Source organism: Triturus cristatus, chromosome 3_2 (genome assembly GCF_964204655.1).
Source record: "Triturus cristatus chromosome 3_2, aTriCri1.1, whole genome shotgun sequence".
In the NCBI taxonomy this organism is placed as follows: domain Eukaryota; kingdom Metazoa; phylum Chordata; class Amphibia; order Caudata; family Salamandridae; genus Triturus; species Triturus cristatus.
In genome coordinates, this window is record NC_140584.1 from 1,128,525,850 (window position 1) to 1,128,549,898 (window position 24,049).

The window sequence follows — 24,049 nt, forward strand, 5'->3', positions numbered from 1 at the left end:
TGGGGTTCCACTCGGATCAAAGTGTACCAGACAGGTGCCTCCTGAAGCCAAGAGGCTCCCCTGTATGTTGCTCTACAGTCACTGCGTGTTCCCTCACTGGTGCCTTCACAGCGGACCAACTGCCCTCTCCCTATCTGGACTTCTGAAGACTTCGTGGCACCAGGTAGGAGTGAGAGGAATTAACTAGGCTGGCGAGACGCCTCTGAGAAGGTTTGGGAGCAGGATAATAGGCTGCGTGCCCCCCTCCACACCCCGCTTTAAAGAACGGGGCTGGTGCCGAAGGCCCTGGTTGATCCTTGTTTTTAACGAATTGTTACACTTGGCCAATTGCTGCTTTACAACTTGTTGGTGAACTGCCTGAGTGGACCTCCTTTGTTTATGTTTAACTCTTGTTTGTGCTTATTGTCGATCCCCACCTGCTTTCCATAGACCCAGACTAGGAGTGACCTCCGCCATGAGTGGCCTCTTATCCGGAGAGAGGGACTGGTGAGCATCCATCTGGGGAGTCTGGGACAGTGGGAAGTGAATTGGAGGCTAGTGGGAGACTTACAGCTGCGGGCTCTGCAGTGTGTTCTCTATTGCCCTGCTTGGTATCAGTGGCACTGCGTTAGGGAGGCGGGTGCATATGAGTGTGAAAGTGCCCATATGGACTGGGTTGGGACCTATCGCATAGTGTAACGGTGTAAAGTGAGTGTGACTGTGTGGGAGTGCCATTGGTGGACCACCTGTGCTTTATGACACTGGTTGGTGGTGTTGGTTTATACGTTATGTTATATTACCAAAAGCACTTTATCTCTCAACAGTGGGTTTATCCACGTGGCCTTGTACCGCGGAGCTGCTAAAAGTGTTATTATTCTGTGTATGCGGGCACATATTACTGATATTGTTGTAGCCCACGGTACACCGTATAGCCACGTGAAATTTGAATGATGAGGATTGTGAGGGTGGGCCATGGGCTGACAACGTGTTGCACCACATAAGAGTACTGCGTGGGGTTTAGAATGGGACTTTTCCCATATGTACATGTTATCGAGATCTGATCCATACGAATTGAGCCTAGTACTGCTTGTGATATTGCAAAGTTTCATGTATGTCCAGAATTCTATGATATTCATGTGACATTGTTTATGTGAGTGTTGAATAATAACAACATTTCACGACGTCAACTGTGAAGTCTCTCATTTGTGTTGCGTAGAATATTTATTGTGTCTGTGTTCTTGCTTTACACATCGCTTCTGAGGATTGCCTGACTGCTCAGTGCCAAGGTACCCGAGGGTGAGCACGGGGTGTACAGTGTGGGTAATCGTCTGCCCTCTTGGGGAGCAGTGCGCTCTGCTTGCTTGGGGTACCCCCACAGCCAACCAGACAGTGCTGGTTCCAACAATACCACACCAATTTGGTATTTGAAAGGGACGCCCTAAACCCGCCACTTCCAAATATTGAATTGCAAATGCAAAATGCCGAGCCACATGTACAAACTTAATTGGGGTGGTGCGCAGAGTTACACTACGCGGAATTCCGCAGAGTTCCATTTAAAAGCCTCCGTGGAATTCCACAGAACTCCGCTCCGCCCTAATTGGAACTCACCGTACTTAAAACTGATGTACAGCCAGTGTTCAAAATAACAACTGGACATAAAAGCATGTAGCACGGACTGCTCTCTGCCGGGACCTTGAAAAGGTCCAAGAGCCCTCTGCTTTCCTCTGCTCTCCTGTCAAGACCACAGATTGCCGCAATATAATTAGCAAGATAAAGAAAAGCAAGCAAAGAATGCCGCTGCCCGCGTCCCACGCAGTGGGACATCAGCAGGGCAGCTCTCTAGTGGCCGCCCGTCGCAGCCTTCCCCCTCCCCCTTCTTCTGCCTCGCGCGCGAGGCCACGCCCAGGGAGGAGATCTCCCAATGAGTGTGTAGGTGGAGGCGGGCCGTTAGGGGGGGGCGAGGCTAGCCCCCCCTACTTAGGCGTCCCTCTCGCCCAGTTCCTCCTCTGCTTCCTGCGCGCCGCTCCTGCCCGGACACGCGTATTGCCTGCCGTCTGCACCACGCTACTTCGATCGGGGCCCCCCTCAGCGTCGTCGTGCTCTTCGGGATACCATCAACATTCGGTGAGTCTTGCTAACCTCTCCCACCCCGGCCCTGTCCCTGGGCATGACCAGGTGGACGGGGCCCTGTGGCCCGGGAGGCCATGGGTGTGGGGGGCGCAAGCAGTGCCCCGTGTCCCTGCGGGGCGATGCGGGTGTTGCTGGGGGGGCATCTTCGTGGTGCGACTGCAGGGTGGCAGGGTAACGGGAGGTCCAGTATCGGACCGGGCGGAGGGTTGCGAGTCGTAGCGGCCAGGTGCGTTTCCCGTCCCATTATACGGGTTTGTAACCACCGCCCCCCCCCTGCCCTCCACTCCGCCCGGCCATCTTGCCTTGGGGTCCATCGCGTTAGAATGGCACCCGGGCCGGGAGGGTATGCGTGACACGGCGCAAGTCGGGCCACTGCCGGGCAACAGGAAGCATCGAGGGTAGAGTGGGGGGGCTTCTCCGTCGGGGATTGTGTAAGCGCTCCGATACGGGGGTCTGAGTCGCGCTATGTAACAATGCGCAACACAAATAAGAATGCTCCCTTGTCCCGCGAAATATACACAGGCCATCGAATGATGTGGCGCGTTAGCAGACCGCGGGGGGTTGTGAGTCTGTTTGGACGTTGCGTCCCATCCTGTGATTCTGGGCAATAACTTGACCCTTTCCCGTGCCTGAATGTGTAATGTAAATACGGGGATCGTGTAAAGCGCTCCAATATCCCGGGCGCAGGGAAACAGGTTCGTGCCCTCAGGGTCGCGGCCACATTACGGTGGGCAGGGAAGCGCTTCAACACCGCCGGGTTGAGTTCGCGCCATAATAGATATGCAAATATTTGCCCCCGCTTTACGGTACTCATGCAAGCGCTCCAATATCTCCGGGTCAAGTTCGCGGCATAATAAATATGATAACATTTGCCCCGCTTTTCGTTGCTCAGTTCAGCCCTCAATACCTTCGGGTCGAGCACGCGCCAGATAAAGATGGAGACATTTTCCCCCGCTTTACGGTGCTCGTGTAAAGCGCCCCAATACCTTTGGGTTGAGTTCGCGCTATATAAATACCAATCAATTTTGTCCTGCTGGCGCGCAAATTCCTACCGCCCCCTGCATCCTCTCCTGATGTGCAGTACACCCACGGTAGGTCCGCGCGTCCTTGCTGCCCACCTCTCCCCGTCAGCTCCTGCGAACCGATGCTGCTTCGGGGCCCCCCCCTGACACGTGTGTTTGCGTCTGCTGCCGCCTAGATACTGTTCTCTTTATGCTGCTGTTCCTGGGCCCCCTGACTCGTGTGTTCGAGTCTGCAGTTGCCTAAAGACTGTTCTATTCATGCCGGGTGTATTAGGTGGAAAAGGCTTCTCCGGTGGCGTCAACGCACCGAGGCTGCCGGGCAGCGCCCCTCGCATTCACCCGATAGTTAAGGAACGGGTCTTTCGATGGCTGACATGCATGGCGGGCACATTACTAATTCGCGCGCTTGCACACACAGCTGCCCCAAATACGCAGACACCTCGGAGGCGCGCGCACAGTTCCCAAACATGTACTACTGCCCTGCGCACACAGTACTAGCACACACTGCTGCCCCCAATATATAGACTCCACTAATATGCGCGCACTGTGATGGTATATTGCTGCCAGCCTCACACATTATTGCACAGTTGCAGGCGGTAATAATTGTATTTATAAAGCACTTGGGGGCGATACGGGTATTCGTCTTTTGCCCATTAAGCACCAGCCATGTCCGGCCCGAGACCGCGCGCTGCTTTCGCTCCACTCCTGAGCTCCGCTGATGTTTACAACGTTATTGATACATAGTTGAGGTAGCAGAGAACGTGCCTGACACATCATAAAGGCGCAACATATGTGCTGTGTTCGATACCCTCCGATCCTCCAGAGTTCAAGCACAAGGTTTTCCTGGCTGTGTAGGCATTTACGTTGATTACCTGGCCCTTCACAGATGCTGTTATCGTTGTGCCTTAAGAGGGCAGATTTCCAACTTGGGTGGACACAGGCAACGCGGCGCATGAGTGTGTCGGGTTACCAGCTGTGTGGTTATGGGTATATTTAGTGCATTGCTTCTCCCATCGTTCTAACTCCGCTCCTTTCCCCATCTACAGATCCGGTGAGGGACAGCCCGCAAACGTAGGGCCAGGAACAAAGGAGAAGGCGCAAGGGGAACGCGCGCTAGCTGTGATTTCGGAGTAGCCCACCCGCAATGGAGAATATCGGGACACCGGGTCCACTGTTCTCCCAAGAGACGTCGGTCGAGGAGACGCAGTCGAGCGCACCACAAGAAGGGGTGTGGGCGGACTTTATGGCGTTCGCCCGTGAGAAGGGCACGGCGTGGGCCCAAGGTTTCCTTGAGGGTCGCAGGGTGGAGGATTCGGGCGTGGTCGTAACCCCCCCCCCCATCCGAGGGCGTCCAAGGCCTTTCGGGGTCAGAGCCCTGGAGGTCCACCAGGGTGCGTAAGCCCACATCTAAAGACATGCCCGAGGCCCTGCCGGCCAGGAAACGACAAGCGACCGCACCACGTACCGTCCTCCTGGCAGTCGCAACTCCACCGGTGCACGACTCTGCCACAGGAATCACTGACATGGCCCAGATGGGCAAAGCCATGGACCACATGCTTAGCCTCATGTCCGTCTTTCAGAGCCGCTTGGACGCATTAGCTGCACCGCCACAGTTGCCCACAGCGTCGGGGCCCGCACCAGCCCAGGCACCCGTGCTCCAAGTCTGGGCCGGGCAGAGTACGGCCGTGGAACAGCGTAATGGTGAGCCTGGGGGAGCCCCGGGGTTCTCACCTCCAGGGAACACAGGTCCCACCGCAAGTACTGCAGCGAGTACATCAACGGCTAGCGCGTTGGCTTCCCCACCACCCCCACCGGCGGCTGCTACGCCCACCACCCCTGTTGCTGCTGAGTCTACGCCCACCGTGGCATCGGGGTGTGCTGTGTCAGGAGGGGAGGGCATGGGCAAGGTTCCTAAACCCCTTGTCACCCAAGCGCCATTGGCATTAGGCCGCTGCTCCCTGGCATGGTTGGTACCGCAGGCCGCTAAAGAAGGGATATGGAGGCGAGAGTATATAGACATTCTAACATTACTTATGCACGGGTAGGCAGGGGTGGACACGAGAAAGATGGGGCGTAAGGAAGAGGAAAGGGTCAGATATCAGCGATGGCCGGACAAGACGATCGAAAATTGGACGTCTGCATTTAATATATTGGCAGCTGTAGTAGTGCAAAAATTTCCGGAACAGAGCGAGGCCCTAATGCAGTATGCCAGCACGATCCAAGAAGAGGCGAGGCTCTCTGGGGGGTTGGGTTGGTTCTATTACGACCAGGATTTCAGAAAAAGAATGGCCATATGCCCGGACCTGGGGTGGGATCAGAAGGAGATTCAACTTTGGGTAGAACACATGTGCCGACCCACTCGGGATAAGAAGGATCAGGCATATAAGGGGGAAGGGGAGGCAGTCGACAGAAAGAGGGATCAGTTTCCCAGGCGCCCCTTTAAGCGCCTTTTCGGGGTGGCAGGGGGCGGGGGCAGCGGCAGGGCAAGCGCTTCAATTCAGGCACATGCCGCCTTTACAACGGGGGAAACTGCACCTGGGGGAGGTCATGCAAATTCGCACACAGCTGTTTATGTGAGTGTTGAATAATAACAACATTTCACGACGTCAACTGTGAAGTCTCTCATTTGTGTTGCGTAGAATATTTATTGTGTCTGTGTTCTTGCTTTACACATCGCTTCTGAGGATTGCCTGACTGCTCAGTGCCAAGGTACCCAAGGGTGAGCACGGGGTGTACAGTGTGGGTAATCGTCTGCCCTCTTGGGGAGCAGTGCGCTCTGCTTGCTTGGGGTACCCCCACAGCCAACCAGACAGTGCTGGTTCCAACAATACCACACCAATTTGGTATTTGAAAGGGACGCCCTAAACCCGCCACTTCCAAATATTGAATTGCAAATGCAAAATGCAGAGCCACATGTACAAACTTAATTGGGGTGGTGCGCAGAGTTACACTACGCGGAATTCCGCAGAGTTCCATTTAAACGCCTCCGTGGAATTCCACAGAACTCCGTTCCGCCCTAATTGGAACTCACCGTACTTAAAACCGATGTACAGCCAGTGTTCAAAATAACAACTGGACATAAAAGCATGTCGCACGGACTGCTCTCAACTGCCGGGACCTTGAAAAGGTCCAAGAGCCCTCTGCTTTCCTCTGCTCTCCTGTCAAGACCACAGATTGCCGCAATATAATTAGCAAGATAAAGAAAAACAAGCAAAGAATGAAACAATGCCTTTCACACTTGATTCAAGAAACACACGCTGCGCGCAGTAGTACATATTCCTGACGGAACTTATCATCGATTCAAAGCACTGCTGGAATAACCTAACACAGCCTATGACAAAAACGTTGCCCATTGGATGGCGATGGCTGAGCTCGCGAGGTTGGCTCCGCCGCGTGCCCCGCTCTGCTGCTGCGACCCTGTGTGGTTACAGGAGTGAATGGGCAGAGTGGTTTGAGCCTCGGGCAGCCAGCCGCAGCTGAGGCCTTTCAGCACCGAAACCCCGGCAGGGTGAGAGTGGCAGCGCATTTCCTTCAAGTCAGCCACGGTTCCGACGCCTCTTCTTGGCGCGCACACAATTGTTTTGCTTGGTAGATTATTTCTGAGCATAGTGGTACTATGCGTAAACTGTCACCGCTGCCCCAGCGTGTTCAGGCAGAAAGTTACTATATATTATAAAGGCTGACTCATCATAGGCGCACTCACCAGTACTGTTGCTGGCTCGAGGCATCCTTAAAGGGGAAGCGTCTTGTCCCCCGACTCCTCCAGCCATATACCCTCATGTTACATCATCTGCAGGCCTTCTAATCATGTGTGACGTAATCAGGCAGCACTTGTGCACCGTCATCTTTAAGCTGTCTTCCCTCATATGATGTCACCTGCAGTCCCTGGCGCCCTTGTATTCATGAGCGGTCATGGCACCACCTGCTGGGGATTCTATGCCCTGGACATTGGGGGTGTCACCTACCAAGGGGCCGTGTTACACTCAGCGCTTCTCAGCTCAAGGGCCTGGACGCTTCCCTGGGTTGTCACAGCGCATCCACAAGTGCATTGTGTATGCTGCTGCATTTCCCTCCTATCCTTAGCGTTCCATTTCCCCGCCTTCTGTCAACGCACAAAGCTTCTCATTTGTGACTCTACCTGAGGAGCGTGTGGGTGGGAACAGCCAACCAATCACAAGTGACGCTGTCAGTGAAGGGGCTATACCATCAGCAGAGGGGTGGGCTGCAGTATGTTCCCAAGGCAGAGACTGATTGACAGCACCATGGGCTACCTCTTTTCAGCAGGAGCATATATTCGGGCAGCACCTGTAAACTCCGCTACTTCAACGACGGGAGGGGGAATTTTTTGCTGGACTCTGCGCTCCAAGTGGAGGGCGGAGTGACAAAAACTTTGCAAGCTCTTCCGGCAGAGCGGAGTTCACCACCACCCCTAAAAAGTTTGGAATTGCAATTTCCTAATTGCAATTCTTACCTAATCGCAATTAGGAAATCACAATTCCTAATGAATGAAAAGACACAAGTTTCCAATAGTGATTCCTAATGGGTGGCAGTTCGACCTACCTCATGAATATTAATGAGGGAGGCCGCAATTTGCAACCCATTGGGAATAATAGCCATCACAGGGATGGTGGCCTGCTGGGGTCAGCAGAAACCCCCATGTCTGTCATTGCTTTGTAATGACACAAACTTTTTTTTAAAAACAGCCCGTTTTTCTTAAAGGAAAATGGAATGCGTTGAAAAAGAACAAAATGAAACCAAGAAGTTTCAGTTTTTAAGGGTAGGCACAGACTGCATGCTCTTAAAAAATATTATTATTTACATCCGCAAAGGGGAAGGGGCCCATTCCCCTTTGCGAATGGGTTACCACCAGTTACTGGCGGTAAAGGATTTCTGGCTTGCGCCCGAAATACGGTTCCAGAACACTAATACATACCATGGTGATTTGGTAATTGGAAGGGACATCCTAAACGCGCCCTTTCCAAATACCGAATCGCAAATGCAAACTGCAGGGCCACATGTGCAAAATGGAGGAACTGCGATTTCCTAACAGCCATTCTCACCGAATCACAATTAGGAAATTGCAATTCCTAATGTAAGGAAACACACACGTTTTCAACAGTGATTCCTAATGGAAAAAAGGGATGCATTTAAAACAAGCATTGGCATAGCCAATAGGTCTCGCCTTTGGGACCTTATAAGTGCTTAGCCATGCAACAGTTGCATAACTAAATACTTATAAGGTCCCAAAAGCGAGACCTATTGGCTATGGAAAGCGGCCGTGCGGCCGCAAAAGTAAAAGTGATCGCGATCAAACATCAAAGCGTCCGTGCGGCCGCTAAAGTGAAAGTAATCGCGGTAAAGCCCCGCGCCCATGCACTGTAGCTCCAGGCTGGCCTGGTAGCCCTTTTTGGAGCCCTCTCAATAAGTCTCGCCAGACCAGCGCATGCGCTGGGTCAGGCGAGACCTAAAAAGGAAAAATTAAACTTTGAAGTTTAATTTTTCAGAAGTAGGCCGTGGTTTATGAGACTACTGCATACTCTTAAGAATCATTATTTTTTGATTATTAAGGGGGAAGATTTGCTAATGGTTACAACTGTAGTTGGTAAAAAATTTATGTTTTGTAACCATAATTCGGTCACAAAACATTTATACATAGCACGGCAATTCAGTATTTGGACGGGACGCCCTAAACATGCCCCTTCTAAATACCGAATCACTAAACCAAATTGCGATTTGGTAACAAGTTACAGAATCGTAATTTGGCATTTGTACATATTTAAAAGGATTTTTGTGATAGAAAACAGCCTGATCGGGCAATTTTCAACTTCAAAAATGGTTTGTGCAAATGGCTCATAGTTTAGTACATTTAAAAAAGCATATATCTGGTCGCAAACGGCGCAATTCTGCAAATGGGCTGTTTGCGACCAGAAAAATGCTTAGTCCATTTGGCCCATAATAGTGTGTCAGACAGGTTACTCCTCGTTCGACTACATTGTTTAATATCTGCTTTATGCTTCTGTTCTAAATACTCCCAAAAGGAGTCTTCAAAGCAGTTGTTGCACTGATGACACACAGGCCTCAAAACAAGACATATTTGAAGCAAGACCTATTGGAAGTGGCTACCTCAGTGGACCCGAGTAGATTCAATGGAGCATTGACTGAGGTCCTTACTGGAAGCAAACTCTCAACCCAGGGTTCCAGAGACCTTGCCTTGGCCTCCAGAACTGGCTGAGCTACCAAAGAAGCTCAAAACATACAGGTCATCTTTGATTCTGAATTAAATGTCAATGCCCACATAGGTTCAATGGTTCCGTCAACATTCTATTCCTGCAGTCAATTGACACAAAATGTTCTTTGACTGAACCACAAAATGATAGTGCGGTCGCTTATTAACTCTGAATTAGACGATGCCAAGTCCTTGCATAGAATTTGCGTAGTCATTGCATAGGATTTGCATAGTCCTTGAATAGGATTTGCATAGTCATTGCATAGGATTTGCCCTGGTACTAAATAGCCGAGTGCAAAACGCCAGTGCCTGGATGAGTTGGAAGGTTCGGAGATCAACGCTATTTTGTCATCGTCACCAAGGGAAGAAAAAAACAACAGGCAGGTCACCTGTGCCCAAACTACTATGCCTAGTTTTCAAGGATTTGAAGGATGTGGCATTCACATATCCACACCTCGATGGAGTCCTCCAATCAACTATACAGGAGCTATTAAGAAGCCCAAGAGCACATGCCCCATGGAAAGGAGAGCACGTGCCCCCTGGAAAAGAGAGCACATGCCCTATGGAAAGAAGAGCACGTGCCCCACAGAAAGTCTCCATGCCACTGGAGTCAAGCTATCCTGGCTGATGAGGGGTGAAACCCCGAAACCGGTTCTAGGATGCTTGTTTCCAGTCCAGGGAGGACCTAGTCTGGCAGTTCGGGCTGGACTGTTCCCATTGGGTGCAGGGTCAAGACTGATTTGCATATGGTTGGGTCCAAACTGGAATGGCATGGTGAGCAAAAAAACGATGGAATTAGGCCGAGATCTCTGTACTAGGGTGAATGTATGACATTGTTCTGCATTCTGTCGATCAATTGTTCTTTTTGCATTCATCTCCCCGAGTGCGACGGGTATGCCCCGACGTGGGTCCCGTGCTCTCCATGCCACTGGAGTCAAGCTATACTGGCTGATGAGGAGTGAAACCCCACAACCGGTCCTAGAATACTTGTTTCCAGTCCAGGGGAGACCTGGCCTGGCAGTTCGGGGTGATTTGCATATGGCTGAGTCAAAACTGGAATGGCATGGTGAGCAAGAAAACAATGCATTTAGGCCCAGATCTCGTGAATGTATGATATTGTTCTGTATTCTGTCCATCAATTGTTCTTTTTGCATTTGTCACCCACAGAAAGGAGAGCATATGCCCCACGGAAAGGAGTGCACACCAGAGGAAAAAAAATACCATCTTTAATGAGCTTCCGTAAAGACTATTTGTTCAGAAACCAATTTTCATTGGTCCCATAGATCACTAAGCAAACTGTTGCTCAATAAGACTGTTTCTAAATAGTTGCCAGACACCGAGAAACAATTTGATTTTGGGAGTGGACTTACAAAAAAGAAAGAATTTGATGCAAAAGGATGCTTACCACTAAGGCAGGATCTGGGGTTCAGATCAGGTATGTACACCAGTGTCAAGGTGTCAGAAATCAATCCCATCTTTGTTGCCACGTTTCTTTATTACAAACTCTGGTAATAACATTTTAACAGCAGGAGAATAGGTCGTAAAGCGGATAAAGCACGCCTGGCTGAAACATGGCGCATTGGAGAATGCTCAAAAGTAGAATTGCTCAGATCCACATTAATATAAAATCAAACCACAATTTGCAAATAAAACCGTGTGATTTTCAAAAGTGACCCCCCAGCAAAGGTTCAAAGACTGCGCTGCGGCTTCCCTAAAAGTTACAGCTGTCTCCATTCTCTTGAAATACCATCGTTGGACCTCTCGAGAAGCCTTCTCTGCGGCTTCTATAGTTATGACGGCAAAGATGCTGTAATAAAACCATAGGAGGAAAATACCAAAACCACCTGGCTGCCATGGTATATCTTCGACCTCATCCAATCGTGGACAGCGTAATGAAGCCGCCCGATGAGCGCCTTCGATTAGATATAAACTGAAGAGGGACTGAGCCTGCGAGGAGTGCCCCCAGTCACTCAGGGTCACAGTGCCTGGGACGTGGGACCTCATTAGCAGTTTGTGCCTCCATTCTTGCATTCTAAACCCTCGGCCTGCCCGGAAAGATGCCAAAACTCTCAAGGCGCCTATAATGCAGATTTGGTGTGAGATGGGACAGGGAGATGGGTAGGAGACTCCACATGTGGATGCGGTCAGGTGAGAAGCATGGTGGCTTGTAATACGTTACCTAAAATTCTTACCTGCACCACCATGAAAATCATGGGGTTTTGTTGCCAAATTGTGGTTTGTTTTTATATTAATGTGGATCTGAGCTTTTGAACGGAAGGCGCACACATCAAGCGTATGTTGCAGCTGTCACTCAGTAGCAGCAACCTTGCAGCGGGAGCTGCACACATCAAGCGTCTGCTGCAGCTGCCACTCACGGTCTGTGGAGTGAACTCTGGTGGCCAGAAAGCCTAGGCACCCTCCCCCCCTCCCCCCAAGCAGGCCGTCAAACATTTGGGGGTATGGCTGGACTCATCCCTCAGCTACCAAGTCCAAACCAAAAAGGTAGCAGGGACTTGTTTTGGGCTCCTACGGGGGCTCACACCCCTATTGGGCATTTTTGACACACCCACGTGCCAGACCATCATTCAGGCACCTATAATGTCGAGATTGGATTATGCCTGCTCTCTACACATAGGGGCTAAAAAGGCCGAGATTGCGCGGCTCCAACGGGCCCAGAACGCAGCAACCAGATGTCTGATTGTTGCATGTAGGTGAGGGGAAAAAGATCCTCATCCCTTACTCGTCATTTAATAAGCATGTATCCTTCTTATACTGGTTCTGGCCCAGAAACAGGGGGAGAGGCCCCTATCCCCCTAATTTGAAGTAGGATTTTGTAGGTGTATCAGGGCAAGAGTATACATTTCCGTTAATTAGGATAAAATATCCAATTGATGCAAGTAGATCAGATGATGAGGGTAAGATATTCGTGTTTTTATTCGTCTACTGGAAAAGAAGAAGGAATGGCACAGCCAACACGTGTTTCGCCCCCTAATTGGCCATCAGGCCTGGGGCTTCCTCAGGGCGGGTATTCGCGTAAAGAGGTATCTTTGTAAGAGGGTTTGTGAACCCGAAGATTCTCCGGTCTCGGCTAATGCCAGGTTCTGTGGGTATCTGGGGCTTTGGTAATCTTGCCCAGATGTCTGATTGGCCTGCGGAAGTCGTGCCCAGTGTCAGCCACTATCCACCGGCTACACTGGTTGCCGGTGGCTAGGAGAACTGAGTTTAAGGCCCTTTGCATCACCTTTAAGGCCCTTAAACTCAACTCCCCCAGTATTCTGACCAACTTAGTCACCCCCTACGTCCCCACTCGCCCGCTCCGCTCACTTGGCCAGTCCCGCTCACTTGGCCAGCACCGGGTGAGGGTCCCTAGGTTTCGGAGAGTGCGGGCAGGAGGCCGCTCCTCCCGCAGCAGGGCAGCCCACCTCTGGAATTCACTGCCCATCCACATCCGGAGCCATACTAACTACTTGGCTTTCAGGAAAGCCATTAAAACGTACCTGTTCCCCACCGTGTAGCCTCCCTCTACCTCTGTGTTAGCTGTTATGCTGTCAGCGCCGGGACGCCCCTTTGCTGGGGCAGCTGTTGCGCTATACAAATCGCAGTAACTAACTAACTAACTCAGTAGCAGGAGCCTTGCAGCGGGACACACATACATCGAGCGTCTGCTGCAGCTGTCACTCAGTAGCAGCAACCTTGTCGCGGGAGCCACACACATCAAGCGTCTGCTGCAGCTGTCACTCAGTAGCAGCAACCTTGCAGCGGGTGCCGCACACATCAAGCATCTGCTGCAGCTGTCACTCAGTAGCAGCAACCTTGCAGTGGGAGCCGCAAACATCAAGCATCCGCTGCAGCTGTCACTCAGTAGCAGCAGCCTTGCAGCAGGAAACGCACACATCAAGCGACTGCTGCAGTTGTCACTCAGCAGCAGCAACCTTACTTCAGGAGCTGCACATATCGCGTGTCTGCTGCAGCTGCCACTCAGTAGCAGCAACATTGCAGCAGGAGCCGCACAGGTCAAGTGTCTGCTCCAGCTGTCACTCAGTAGCAGCAACCTTGCAGCAGGAGCCGCACACATCAAGCGTCTGCTACAGCTGCCACTCACTAGCAGCAACATTGCAGCAGGAGCCGCACACATCAAGCATCTGCTACAGCTGTCACTCAGTAGCAGCAACATTGCAGCAGGAGCCGCACACGTCAAGCGTCTGCTGCAGCTGTCACTCAGTAGCAGCAACCTTGCAGCAGGAGCCGCACACATCAAGCGTCTGCTACAGCTGCCACTCACTAGCAGCAACATTGCAGCATGAGCTGCACACATCAAGCGTCTGCTGCCGCTGTCACTCAGTACCAGCAACTTTGCAGCGGGAGACGCACACATCAAGCGTCTGCTGCAGCTGTCACTCAGTAGCAGCAGTCTCGGCTAAACTCACGGGATGTACGAGGGTTTATTGTAGTAATCTCTACTGTTAGGGATTTCTGGTAAAGAGAGATCTGGTTTTCCCACCTCCCAGGATGTGCCTGGCTCCTGATTTTGGACAAAGTGGGCCGCATGAGAAGCAGGAGCATGCAGATGAAGGCCTCGGGGTTCACCAAGGCGCCCATGAGCATGTTTAAAAAGAATAGGAGGGTGGAAGATTGAGCCTTATTGTGAATAGAATTAACCTTTGCCCTTTTAAGAGGCACGCCCCTTCATCAAGGGCTCCGCCTGCCAGCCACCAGCAGCACCAGATTAGATCCCTCTCAAGGGTGATTTAAGAGAGAGAGGATTTCCTAGCACGAGGACTCTGAGCTTGAACTCCCTGAATGCATCCACTCAACTAACAGGGCATCCCCAAGCCCAAAACGCCTAGAAGCAATTCAACTGACAAGAGGCACTGCCAGACGTGACAAATCGTGAACTCAAGAGGTAAGACCTGCCTTGTCCCAAGAAAGCTGTCCCCACAAACTAAAATTGTTGATCCCAAGCTCTCTGCCATCGCCAGTGTCTCTGTAATTAAATGTTACTGCAGAACTCTCTTCCAGTTGGCTGCGAAAGCTCATTGATGTGGCTGGTTGTGCGATTTGGCGCTCTAGGCAACAACCAATATAAGAATAACTAATATATATGTAGATGTTAAAACGAAATTTCAGCTAGGACATCTAAAAGATGGCTGGTTATGTCACGACAAGGCTCCCACACTCAAGAGTATGTAGGTGGCTTCAAAGAGTGGCCCGATGGTCCGCAGGCAGACCGTAACGTTTACTCTTCTATTTTGTAATGAACATTGTAAATAGTCTGGTTTCCAAAAGTCACATAATATGTTTAAAGCCAGGCTCTGCTCTATCAAAGCGAGCAAACTGATTCATCCACATGGAAGGGACTTGGGGGCCACATGTACAAAGACTCCTGTTGGCAATTTCCTAATAGCAAAATTGTGCGATTTGCAAATAGGAAATCGCAAGAAGCTATGTACAACAGTGTGCTTAACTCTGTTCGCGATTCCCAGTGGGTCGAAATTGACCTACCTCATCAATTTTCATGAGGTAGGTAGCAATTTGCGACCCATTGGGAATCGATGAAAAACACAGGGATGGTGGCCTGCTGGGGACAGCAGACCTCCATGTCTCTGCTTTCAAATAAAACAACGCTTTTTAAAAAAAAATCAGTCCGTTTTCCTAAAAGGAAAACGGGATATGTTTCAAAAACAAAAATGAAAAGTTTTCTTTTCATTTTTTAAGAGTGGACTGTAGTCCCCTGCCTGCTCTTAAAAAATGTTTTCGCATACATTCACAAAGGGTAAGGGGTCCCTTCCCATTTGCAAATGGGTTACCACCAACTTCAAGTTAGAGGTAAAATGCAAATGTTTTGCAACCACATTCCAGTCGCAAAACATTCATAAATACCACTGTGAGTCGTTATTAGGAAGGGAAGCCCTTAACACGCCCCTTCCACATACAGACTCGCTAACAATTATTGAATCGCGAAACAGGGTTTGGTACATGTGAAAAGGCTTTTTTGAGGTTGCAAATGGTCCTATTCTGCGAATCGGGCCCTTTGCGACAGGCAAAAAGCTTTCTACATGTGGCCCGTAGTGTGGGTGGAAATCTGACACTTCTGATTAGAGCCTTCAGTTTATCCTCCCACACCAGTGTCAAGATGTACAAAGCATCGGCATAGCTGGCATTGGTTGCCAGGCTTTTGGTTGTGTCAATGCTTGTTTTGCCAACTTTTTTTGTTGAAGAAGCTGCGGGACTTCGCTAACATTAAATAAACAGGCGGTGGCTAAATTCCAAAACGTTTTGGTCTCAAAAAGCACACATCGCCGCAGTAGTTCTGGCACTGAAGGGAATTGCTTTGTGTGGATGTCCTCCCTGTGATTAGGCAGAACGCTGTCACTCACAGTGTAGTAAACCAATGGCTGAAGTGGGCAGAACCACTGCCCCAAGCTTACATGCTATAGTGGGCGGAATTAAAATGTGAATGGCATAACAACAGACCAATGGATGAAGAGGGCTGCCTGAAAGCTCCGGTCAGTAACTATATTATATTTTGAAGTTTAGGAAACTCAAAATGTCTCGGGTAACACCGTACCTAAACGTTAGAGTGGACATTTAATAGAGGAGTGAAAGTAATAAAAGGGCGGGCATCTGGCTGCCTGGGTCATAGAGGACCACTGTTCAAAATGGGCGAGAGGATGATTCTTGCTTTAAGAAACTAGCATTAAATGCTACAGGGTGTGAACTGCTGTAGCCAGCAGCTGCTCGCTCTCTCTTAGGGGCAGATTTACAAGCCCCTTGCGCCACTTTTGACAAGGGACAAGTGACGCAAAAGTGGCGCAAGGTGCTTGTAAATAAGCCCCTTAGTTCGTTCTTCCTGTGCTCCTGCGGTAGCATTTCCCCCCAAATTACTCTTAATTACTCAAACTGGCGCCGTTGCGTAATTTGGGACACTTTCACATCACAGCAGTAATGCGTAATTAAAGAAATTACTTGGATTACTCCAGCGTGATTACAATTACGCCCATGCCTAATATGTTCCTTTATGGGTGTAAAAGGGCTGATGGGCGCCTAAATCCACCTTTCTTCAGTTTTTCCACAGAGAGGCTCGCACGTGCTCGCTCTCTGAACTCGTGAAATGACCGTATAGCGCCCAAACCCTGGAATCGCAGGCAGCACATCGCTCCAGAGACACGGCATAGATTATCTGAGTCACACTCTGGGAGAGAGGTTTGCAGAAACAGTCCTCAAATATCAGTATGCCTCTGTCGGTTTCTATGCGTGTTCAGTGTCTCGAGTTCAGCTGACAGGCACTGACTCAAAAGGCGACTTTTAAAACAAATGATCCGCTCGGAGGCAAAGCTGAATTGTCAAAGTACGGCTACTTAAAATGCGAATAAACTGAGACTGCGCCTGGAAGTGCTGAGGCCACGGCTGTGAGATTAAATCAGAGGGGGAGGGGCGGGGGGGGGGTGCCCAGACTTCTGGGAGGGGGGGCACTGGCGGGGGGGGGGAGGGGGGGTAGGTGTGGCACTACGTATTAGCCACCACTCCACCACAGCAAGGGCAGTGCCAACGTATCGCAGATTTCAACAATGCAGCATTTGCGGACTCTACATTTCAGAAAGCTCTATATTTATTTTTAGCAGACACGCACATTCGGGTGCACGGATTCAGTCAGTCACAGGTGGGCAGAGTCACCCTTGGGCACACCCACCCAGGCAAGGTGCAGGTCTACAGCGGCACACCTCATCCACGCCTCCTCCTGCCCCTCTCCTCAGAGTGGTATTCAGAGCCCCTCTCTTCAGAGTGGCATTCAGAGCCCCTCTCTTCAGACTGGCATCCAGAGCCCCTCTCTTCAGACCGACATTCAGAGCCCCTCTCCCCAGACTGGCATCCAGAGCCCCTCTCCTCACACTGGCATGCATAGCTCCTCTCCTCAGACTGCCATTCAGAGCCCCTCTCCTCAGAGTGGCATTCAGAGCCCCTCTCTTCAGCCTGTCATTCAGATCCCCTCTCCTCAGACTGACATTCAGAGCCCCTCTCCTCAGAGTGCCATTCAGAGCCCCTCTCTTCAGACTGCCATTCAGAGCCCCTCTCCTCAGAGTGGCATTCAGAGCCCCTCTCCCCAGACTGGCATCCAGATCCCCTCTCCTCAGAGTGCCATTCAGAGCCCCTCTCTTCAGACTGCCATTCAGAGCCCCTCTCCTCAGAGTGGCATTCAGAGCCCCTCTCTTCAGCCTGTCATTCAGATCCCCTCTCCTCAGAGTGCCATTCAGAGCCCCTCTCTTCAGACTGGCATCCAGAGCCCCTCTCTTCAGACCGACATTCAGAGCCCCTCTCCCCAGACTGGCATCCAGAGCTCCTCTCCTCAGACTGCCATTCAGAGCCCCTCTCTTCAGACTGCCATTCAGAGCCCCTCTCCTCAGAGTGGCCTTCAGAGCCCCTCTCTTCAGCCTGTCATTCAGACCCCCTCTCCTCAGAGTGCCATTCAGAGCCCCTCTCTTCAGATTGGCATTCAGAGCCCCTCTCTTCAGCCTGTCATTCAGATCCCCTCTCCTCAGAGTGCCATTCAGAGCCCCTCTCTTCAGACTGGCATCCAGAGCCCCTCTCTTCAGACCGACATTCAGAGCCCCTCTCCCCAGACTGGCATCCAGAGCCCCTCTCCTCACACTGGCATGCATAGCTCCTCTCTTCAGACTGCCATTCAGAGCCCCTCTCCTCAGAGTGGCATTCAGAGCCCCTCTCTTCAGACTGGCATCCAGAGCCCCTCTCTTCAGACCGACATTCAGAGCCCCTCTCCCCAGACTGGCATCCAGAGCCCCTCTCCTCACACTGGCATGCATAGCTCCTCTCCTCAGACTGCCATTCAGAGCCCCTCTCTTCAGACTGGCATCCAGAGCCCCTCTCTTCAGACCGACATTCAGAGCCCCTCTCCCCAGACTGGCATCCAGAGCCCCTCTCCTCACACTGGCATGCATAGCTCCTCTCCTCAGACTGCCATTCAGAGCCCCTCTCTTCAGACTGCCATTCAGAGCCCCTCTCCTCAGAGTGGCATTCAGAGCCCCTCTCTTCAGCCTGTCATTCAGATCCCCTCTCCTCAGAGTGCCATTCAGAGCCCCTCTCTTCAGACTGGCATCCAGAGCCCCTCTCTTCAGACCGACATTCAGAGCCCCTCTCCCCAGACTGGCATCCAGAGCCCCTCTCCTCAGACTGGCATGCATAGCTCCTCTCTTCAGACTGCCATTCAGAGCCCCTCTCCTCAGAGTGGCATTCAGAGCCCCTCTCTTCAGCCTGTCATTCAGATCCCCTCTCCTCAGAGTGCCATTCAGAGCCCCTCTCTTCAGATTGGCATTCAGAGCCCCTCTCTTCAGCCTGTCATTCAGATCCCCTCTCCTCAGAGTGCCATTCAGAGCCCCTCTCTTCAGACTGGCTTTCAGAGCCCCTCTCTTCAGACCGACATTCAGAGCCCCTCTCCCCAGACTGGCATCCAGAGCCTCTCTCCTCACAATGGCATGCATAGCTCCTCTCCTCAGACTGCCATTCAGACCCCTCTCATCAGACTGGCATTCAGAGCCCCTCTCTTCAGACCGACATTCAGAGCCCCTCTCCTCAGAGTGGCATTCAGAGCCCCTCTCTTCAGCCTGTCATTCAGATCCCCTCTCCTCAGAGTGCCATTCAGAGCCCCTCTCCTCAGACCGACATTCAGAGTCCCTCTCTTCAGACCGACATTCAGAGCCCCTCTCCTCAGACCGACATTCAGAGTCCCCGTCTTCAGACTGGCATTCAGGGCCCCTCTCTTCAGAGTGGTATTCAGGGCCCCTCTCCTCAGAGTGGTATTCAGAGCCCCTCTCTTAAGACCGACATTCAGAGCCCCTCTCCTCAGAGTGGCATTCAGAGCCCCTCTCTTCAGCCTGTCATTCAGATCCCCTCTCCTCAGAGTGCCATTCAGAGCCCCTCTCCTCAGACCGACATTCAGAGTCCCTCTCTTCAGACCGACATTCAGAGCCCCTCTCCTCAGACCGACATTCAGAGTCCCCGTCTTCAGACTGGCATTCAGGGCCCCTCTCTTCAGAGTGGTATTCAGGGCCCCTCTCCTCAGAGTGGTATTCAGAGCCCCTCTCTTAAGACCGACATTCAGAGCCCCTCTCTTCAGACTGGCATTCAGAGCCCCTCTCTTCAGACTGGCATTCAGAGCCCCTCTCTTCAGACCGACATTCAGAGCCCCTCTCCTCAGAGTGGCATTCAGAGCCCCTCTCTTCAGACTGGCATTCAGAGCCCCTCTCTTCAGACTGGCATTCAGAGCCCCTCTCCTCAGAGTGGCATTCAGAGCCCCTCTCTTCACAATGGCATTCAGAGCCCCTCTCTTCAGACCGACATTCAGAGCCCCTCTCATCAGACTGGCATCCAGAGCCCCTCTCCTCACACTGGCATGCATAGCTCCTCTCCCCAGACTGGCGTTCAGAGCCCCTCTCCCCAGACTGGCGTTCAGAGCCCCTCTCCACAGACTGGCATCCAGAGCCCCTCTCCTCAGACTGGCATGCATAGCTCCTGTACTCAGACTGGCATGCATAGCTCCTCTCCTCAACGGGGCCCCCTCAGCATCAGGGAGAACAGCTGATGGCCAAGGGCCTCTCTCTCACGCAGCCTGGCTTCAGAGCACCAGAGTAAGGTGCAATTCCGGAGTTGCCCTACTCTGACTGGCACCCAGTACTCTTCTCGTCAGCCTGGGATATCTTGGACTCCAGGGACAGCAGTGGCAGGCCCAGGCCCCTGGCGCAGGACTGCTGAAGAGCCGCTGTCCTCCAGTGTGGCAGCTAGGCCCGGGTGCTGCTGAGCTGCGCACACAGTCACCCTGATGACGTGGGCAATCGCAGAGTCCCGTCACAGCAGCCTTCGGCGGGATGGAAGCAGTGCGCAGGCAGAGGGCAGAGCCCGCCTGCGCACACGGGCTGCCAGTCACGGTCAGGGCCCAAGGACAAGGGCTGAGCCGGGAGCCCCCTTGCTGAAAACTGAGAGCCAGCACGTACCACACGATAGAGGGACAGGATCCCGGAAACCGGGAGGCTGGGATTACCCCAGGGCCCATGGACAGGCGCTAAGAGGGGGGTGGGAGGGTACTGGGGCCGGACCACACTCTCGGAAACTGGAGGCCAGCGGGTACTACGTGGTGGAGGAACAGGTGCAGGGGAGGTCCGTACAGAGACAGCCCCCCTGGAAAGTGGGACCCAGGGGGGATACCATAGGTCCCACTGAACATGCGTGGGGGGCGGGAGATGGGAGTCACTAAAGAGCCCCTCTCCCGGAAACTGGGGGCCACATGCACAGGGCCCCTGAACAGGCGTGGGGAGGGAGATGGGTGTCACTACAGGGACAAACTGGGGGCCAGCGGGGTGCAGATTGGCACGTGGGCATGAGCAGAGGAAGCCAGTATCAGGGCACGGTCCATGGACAAGTCCCGAGCCCCTGTCCTGAAAGCCGGGAGGCAGAGAGTACTACACGGGTCATGAGCATGGCCAAGGGCAGGGCGGTCAATGCATGGACCGGACCTCCGGTATGGTAAATAATGGCGCGTAAACAGGGACGCATGCATCCGATGCAGGAGCGTGTGCTATCTGAGCCCCTCTACTGAAAACTGAGAGTCAGGGGCAGTAAAGGTAATGCCTATGATGGCGCGTATTGACTGAGGGACAGGGAGTACTGCAGGGCGCGAGGACAGGCGCCGGACCTCTGCCGGAAACCGAGCACTGGGAGCCAATGGTTGAGGCAGGGCCTGAAGACAGGCTAGTGGACGGACGGCAGCTAGTGTGGAGACGGGCGCGTGGACGGCAGCTAGTGTAGAAACGGCACCCAGTCACAAGGTCTGCGCGCCTGTGACAGTCAGGGGTGTCGCATGGCTCACGCAGAGACGAAGGCTGGTACTCATCTCTCACACGTGCACCGGGCACAGCGGCACGTGCTGAACCCTTCCACTCACGGCGCGCACTGGGACAAGCGGCAGGGAATAAGAGCGCGCAAACCGGGGATAGAGCGTGCAAACCGGGGATAGAGCGCGCAAACCGAAGATAGAGCGCGTAAACTGTGTTTCCTCGGGCTAAGCATCGATGGCAGGGCGCAGGAACGGGCACGTAGTGAGGAGTGGGGGGCGGTCACAGGTGCGACGGGTCCCTCTTCTCTTAGAAGCAACTAGTGCCTAGCAAGCGCTGAGACGGTGGCAGAGCCCCTCTATCCAGATAGAGAGGCAGCCAGCGCGGGTCCAAGAAGCGGGGAGGCGCACGCAGGCGCATTGCCCACGACGGGACAAGTGCAGGGCAGGCGCACAGCCATGCTTTAAACACAGGCAGCCAGTAAGGACAGAGGCACCGAGGCAGGAACAGAGCCTCTGTTGGCAGTTGGCACAGTCTGTGCGTGCCAGCCTGCCAGGGCACAAGTACAGGAGCGATGCCGCGCTCCTCCCACAGACTGGCGGGGCAGGCGCAGAGCCCCTCTCATCACACAGGAAGCCAGTTCAGAGGCAGTGCACAGTCAGTGACGGCGCAGCCCATCTTCACACACAGGCAGTCAGCGCACAACCAGGCAGGCCCGGCACAGACACACAGTCCCTGTACACAAAAGCAGTTCCAGTAAAGGGCCACTGGGCACGTGGGCAAGCGCGGAGCACTCTGATTACACAGGCACCCAGTGCCCAACCAGGGCACACGGGCAGGCACAGATCCCCCTCTCCACACAGGCACACAGTTCAGGACCAGGGCACACGGGCAGACGCAGGCCCCTTCCCACACAGAGAGCCCCAGCACAGGACCAGGACACGGGCGCAGACCCCTCCCCACACAGGCAGCCTCACTATATGTGCAGTAGAACAAGTGCAGGCTCAACTACGGGCGCATCCTCAGTACAGGCACAGAGCTCTGCTACAGGCCCTCTCCACACAGGCAGTCCCAGTACAGGTGCAGCAATACAGGTGCAGAGCTCAGCTACAGGCGCAGAACTCCACCCCGCACAGGCAGCCCCAGTACAGGTGCAGCAGTACAGGTGCAGAGCTCAGCTAACGGCGCATAGCCCCTCTCCGTGCAGACAGCGCCCGTACAGGTGAAGAGCTCAGCTACAGGCGCATAGCCCCTCTCCGAGCAGGCAGCCCCAGCACAGGTGCAGTAGAACAAGTGCAGGGCTCAGCTACTAGGCGCAGCCTCCGTACAGGCACCGAGCTCAGCTAGAGGCCCTCTCCATACAGGCAGCCCCAGCACAGGTGCAGCAGTACAGGTGCAGAGCTCAGCTACAGGCGCAGAGCCCCACTCCGCATAGGCAGCCCCAGTACAGGTGCAGCAGTACAGGTACAGGGATTCAGCTACAGGCGCAGAACCCCTCTCCGCACAGGCAGCCCCAGTACAGGTGCAGTAGAACAAGTGCAGGGCTCAGCCACAGGCGCAGCCTCAGTACAGACATCGAGCTCAGCTACAGGCCCTCTACACAATGGCAGCCCCAGTACAGGTGCAGCAGTACATGTGCAGAGCTCAGCTACAGGCGCAGAGCCCCACTCCGCACAGGCAGCCCCAGTATAGGTGCAGCAGTACAGGTGCGGGGCTCAGCTACAGCCGCAGAGCCCCTCTCCGCACACAGGTAGCCTTAATCCAAGTGCAGAGCTCAGCTACAGGCGCAGTCTACGCACACAGGCAGCCCCAGTACAGGTGCAGTACAGGCGCGGAGCCCCTCGCCGCACAGGCAGCCCAAGTACATGTGCAGCAGTACAGGTGCAGGGCTCAGCTAGAGGCGCAGAGTCCCTCTAGGCACAGGCACCCTCAATACAGGTGCAGGGCTCAGGTACAGGCGCAGAGCCCCTCTCCGCACAGGCAGCCTCAGTACAGGGGCTCAGCCACACAGACAGTCTCAGTACAGGTGCCAGGCTCAGCCACACAGGCAACTTCAGTACAGGTGCTACAGTACAGGTGCAGGGCTCAGACACAGGCGCAGAGCCCCTCTTCTCACAGGCAGCCTCAGTACAGGTGAAACAGTACAGGTGCAGGGCTCAGCCACGCAGGCAGCCTCAGTACAGGTGCAGGGCTCAGACACAGGCGCAGAGCCCCTCTTCTCACAGGCAGCCTCAGTACAGGTGCAACAGTACAGGGCTCAGCTACAGGCGCAGGTCCCGTCTCCACACAGGGAGCCAGTGAGGGCGCAATGCCCCCGTCCACCCGTACTCTTACCTCCTCTCCCGATTCAGCCTCCGGGACTTGTGCAGCAGTCCGATGAGCACCACGGCGGCTCGGATCCCAGCCTTCTTGGACTGTATCCTGTCCGCCGGCTGCGACATGGTGGGCTTCTCCAGGCTGAGGCAGGGCTCGGCACTGCACAGCCGCTCCGGTCGGAGCCGCGGGACGGCTGCGGGCTCCACACTCAGGCGCCTCCTCCCAGTCACCTGCCCCGGCTCCGTCCCCCGGTGCCGAGAGCCCCGGCGCCGCCTCCGCAGGGTTGCCGGGCTGCAGGCATCTCCCCAGTGAGTGCACAGGCCGGACCCGGCCCCCTCCTCAGGGTCGGGCCACCCTCATGTAAGTTTCAGGTGCGGACTGTGGGCACAGGGTGCAGCGCGCGCAGAGTGCGCCCCGCCTGCCAGTCTCTGCTGCCTGGTACCTGAGAAGAGCCGGCACAGGTCAGATGCCGGGCGCTGCCAGGGGCACGCATCCCTCCCAGCACCAGCCCTGCTCGGTGACATATTAACTTTACC

The 24,049-nt window shown here is 53.6% G+C and overlaps 1 protein-coding gene across 1 annotated transcript in view; it reads right to left on the minus strand.

The window, feature by feature from the left end:
- The window catches only part of RAP1GAP2 (RAP1 GTPase activating protein 2), a 964,048-nt gene extending 940,248 nt beyond the window's left edge, over positions 1-23,800 (minus strand). Inside the window, exon 1 of the mRNA XM_085649926.1 lies at positions 23,532-23,800. Coding sequence (XP_085506052.1) covers positions 23,532-23,638 — 107 coding nt within the window. The 5' untranslated portion in view covers positions 23,639-23,800. The remainder of the gene's footprint in view (positions 1-23,531) is intronic.
- Positions 23,801-24,049: the final 249 nt, after the last annotated feature.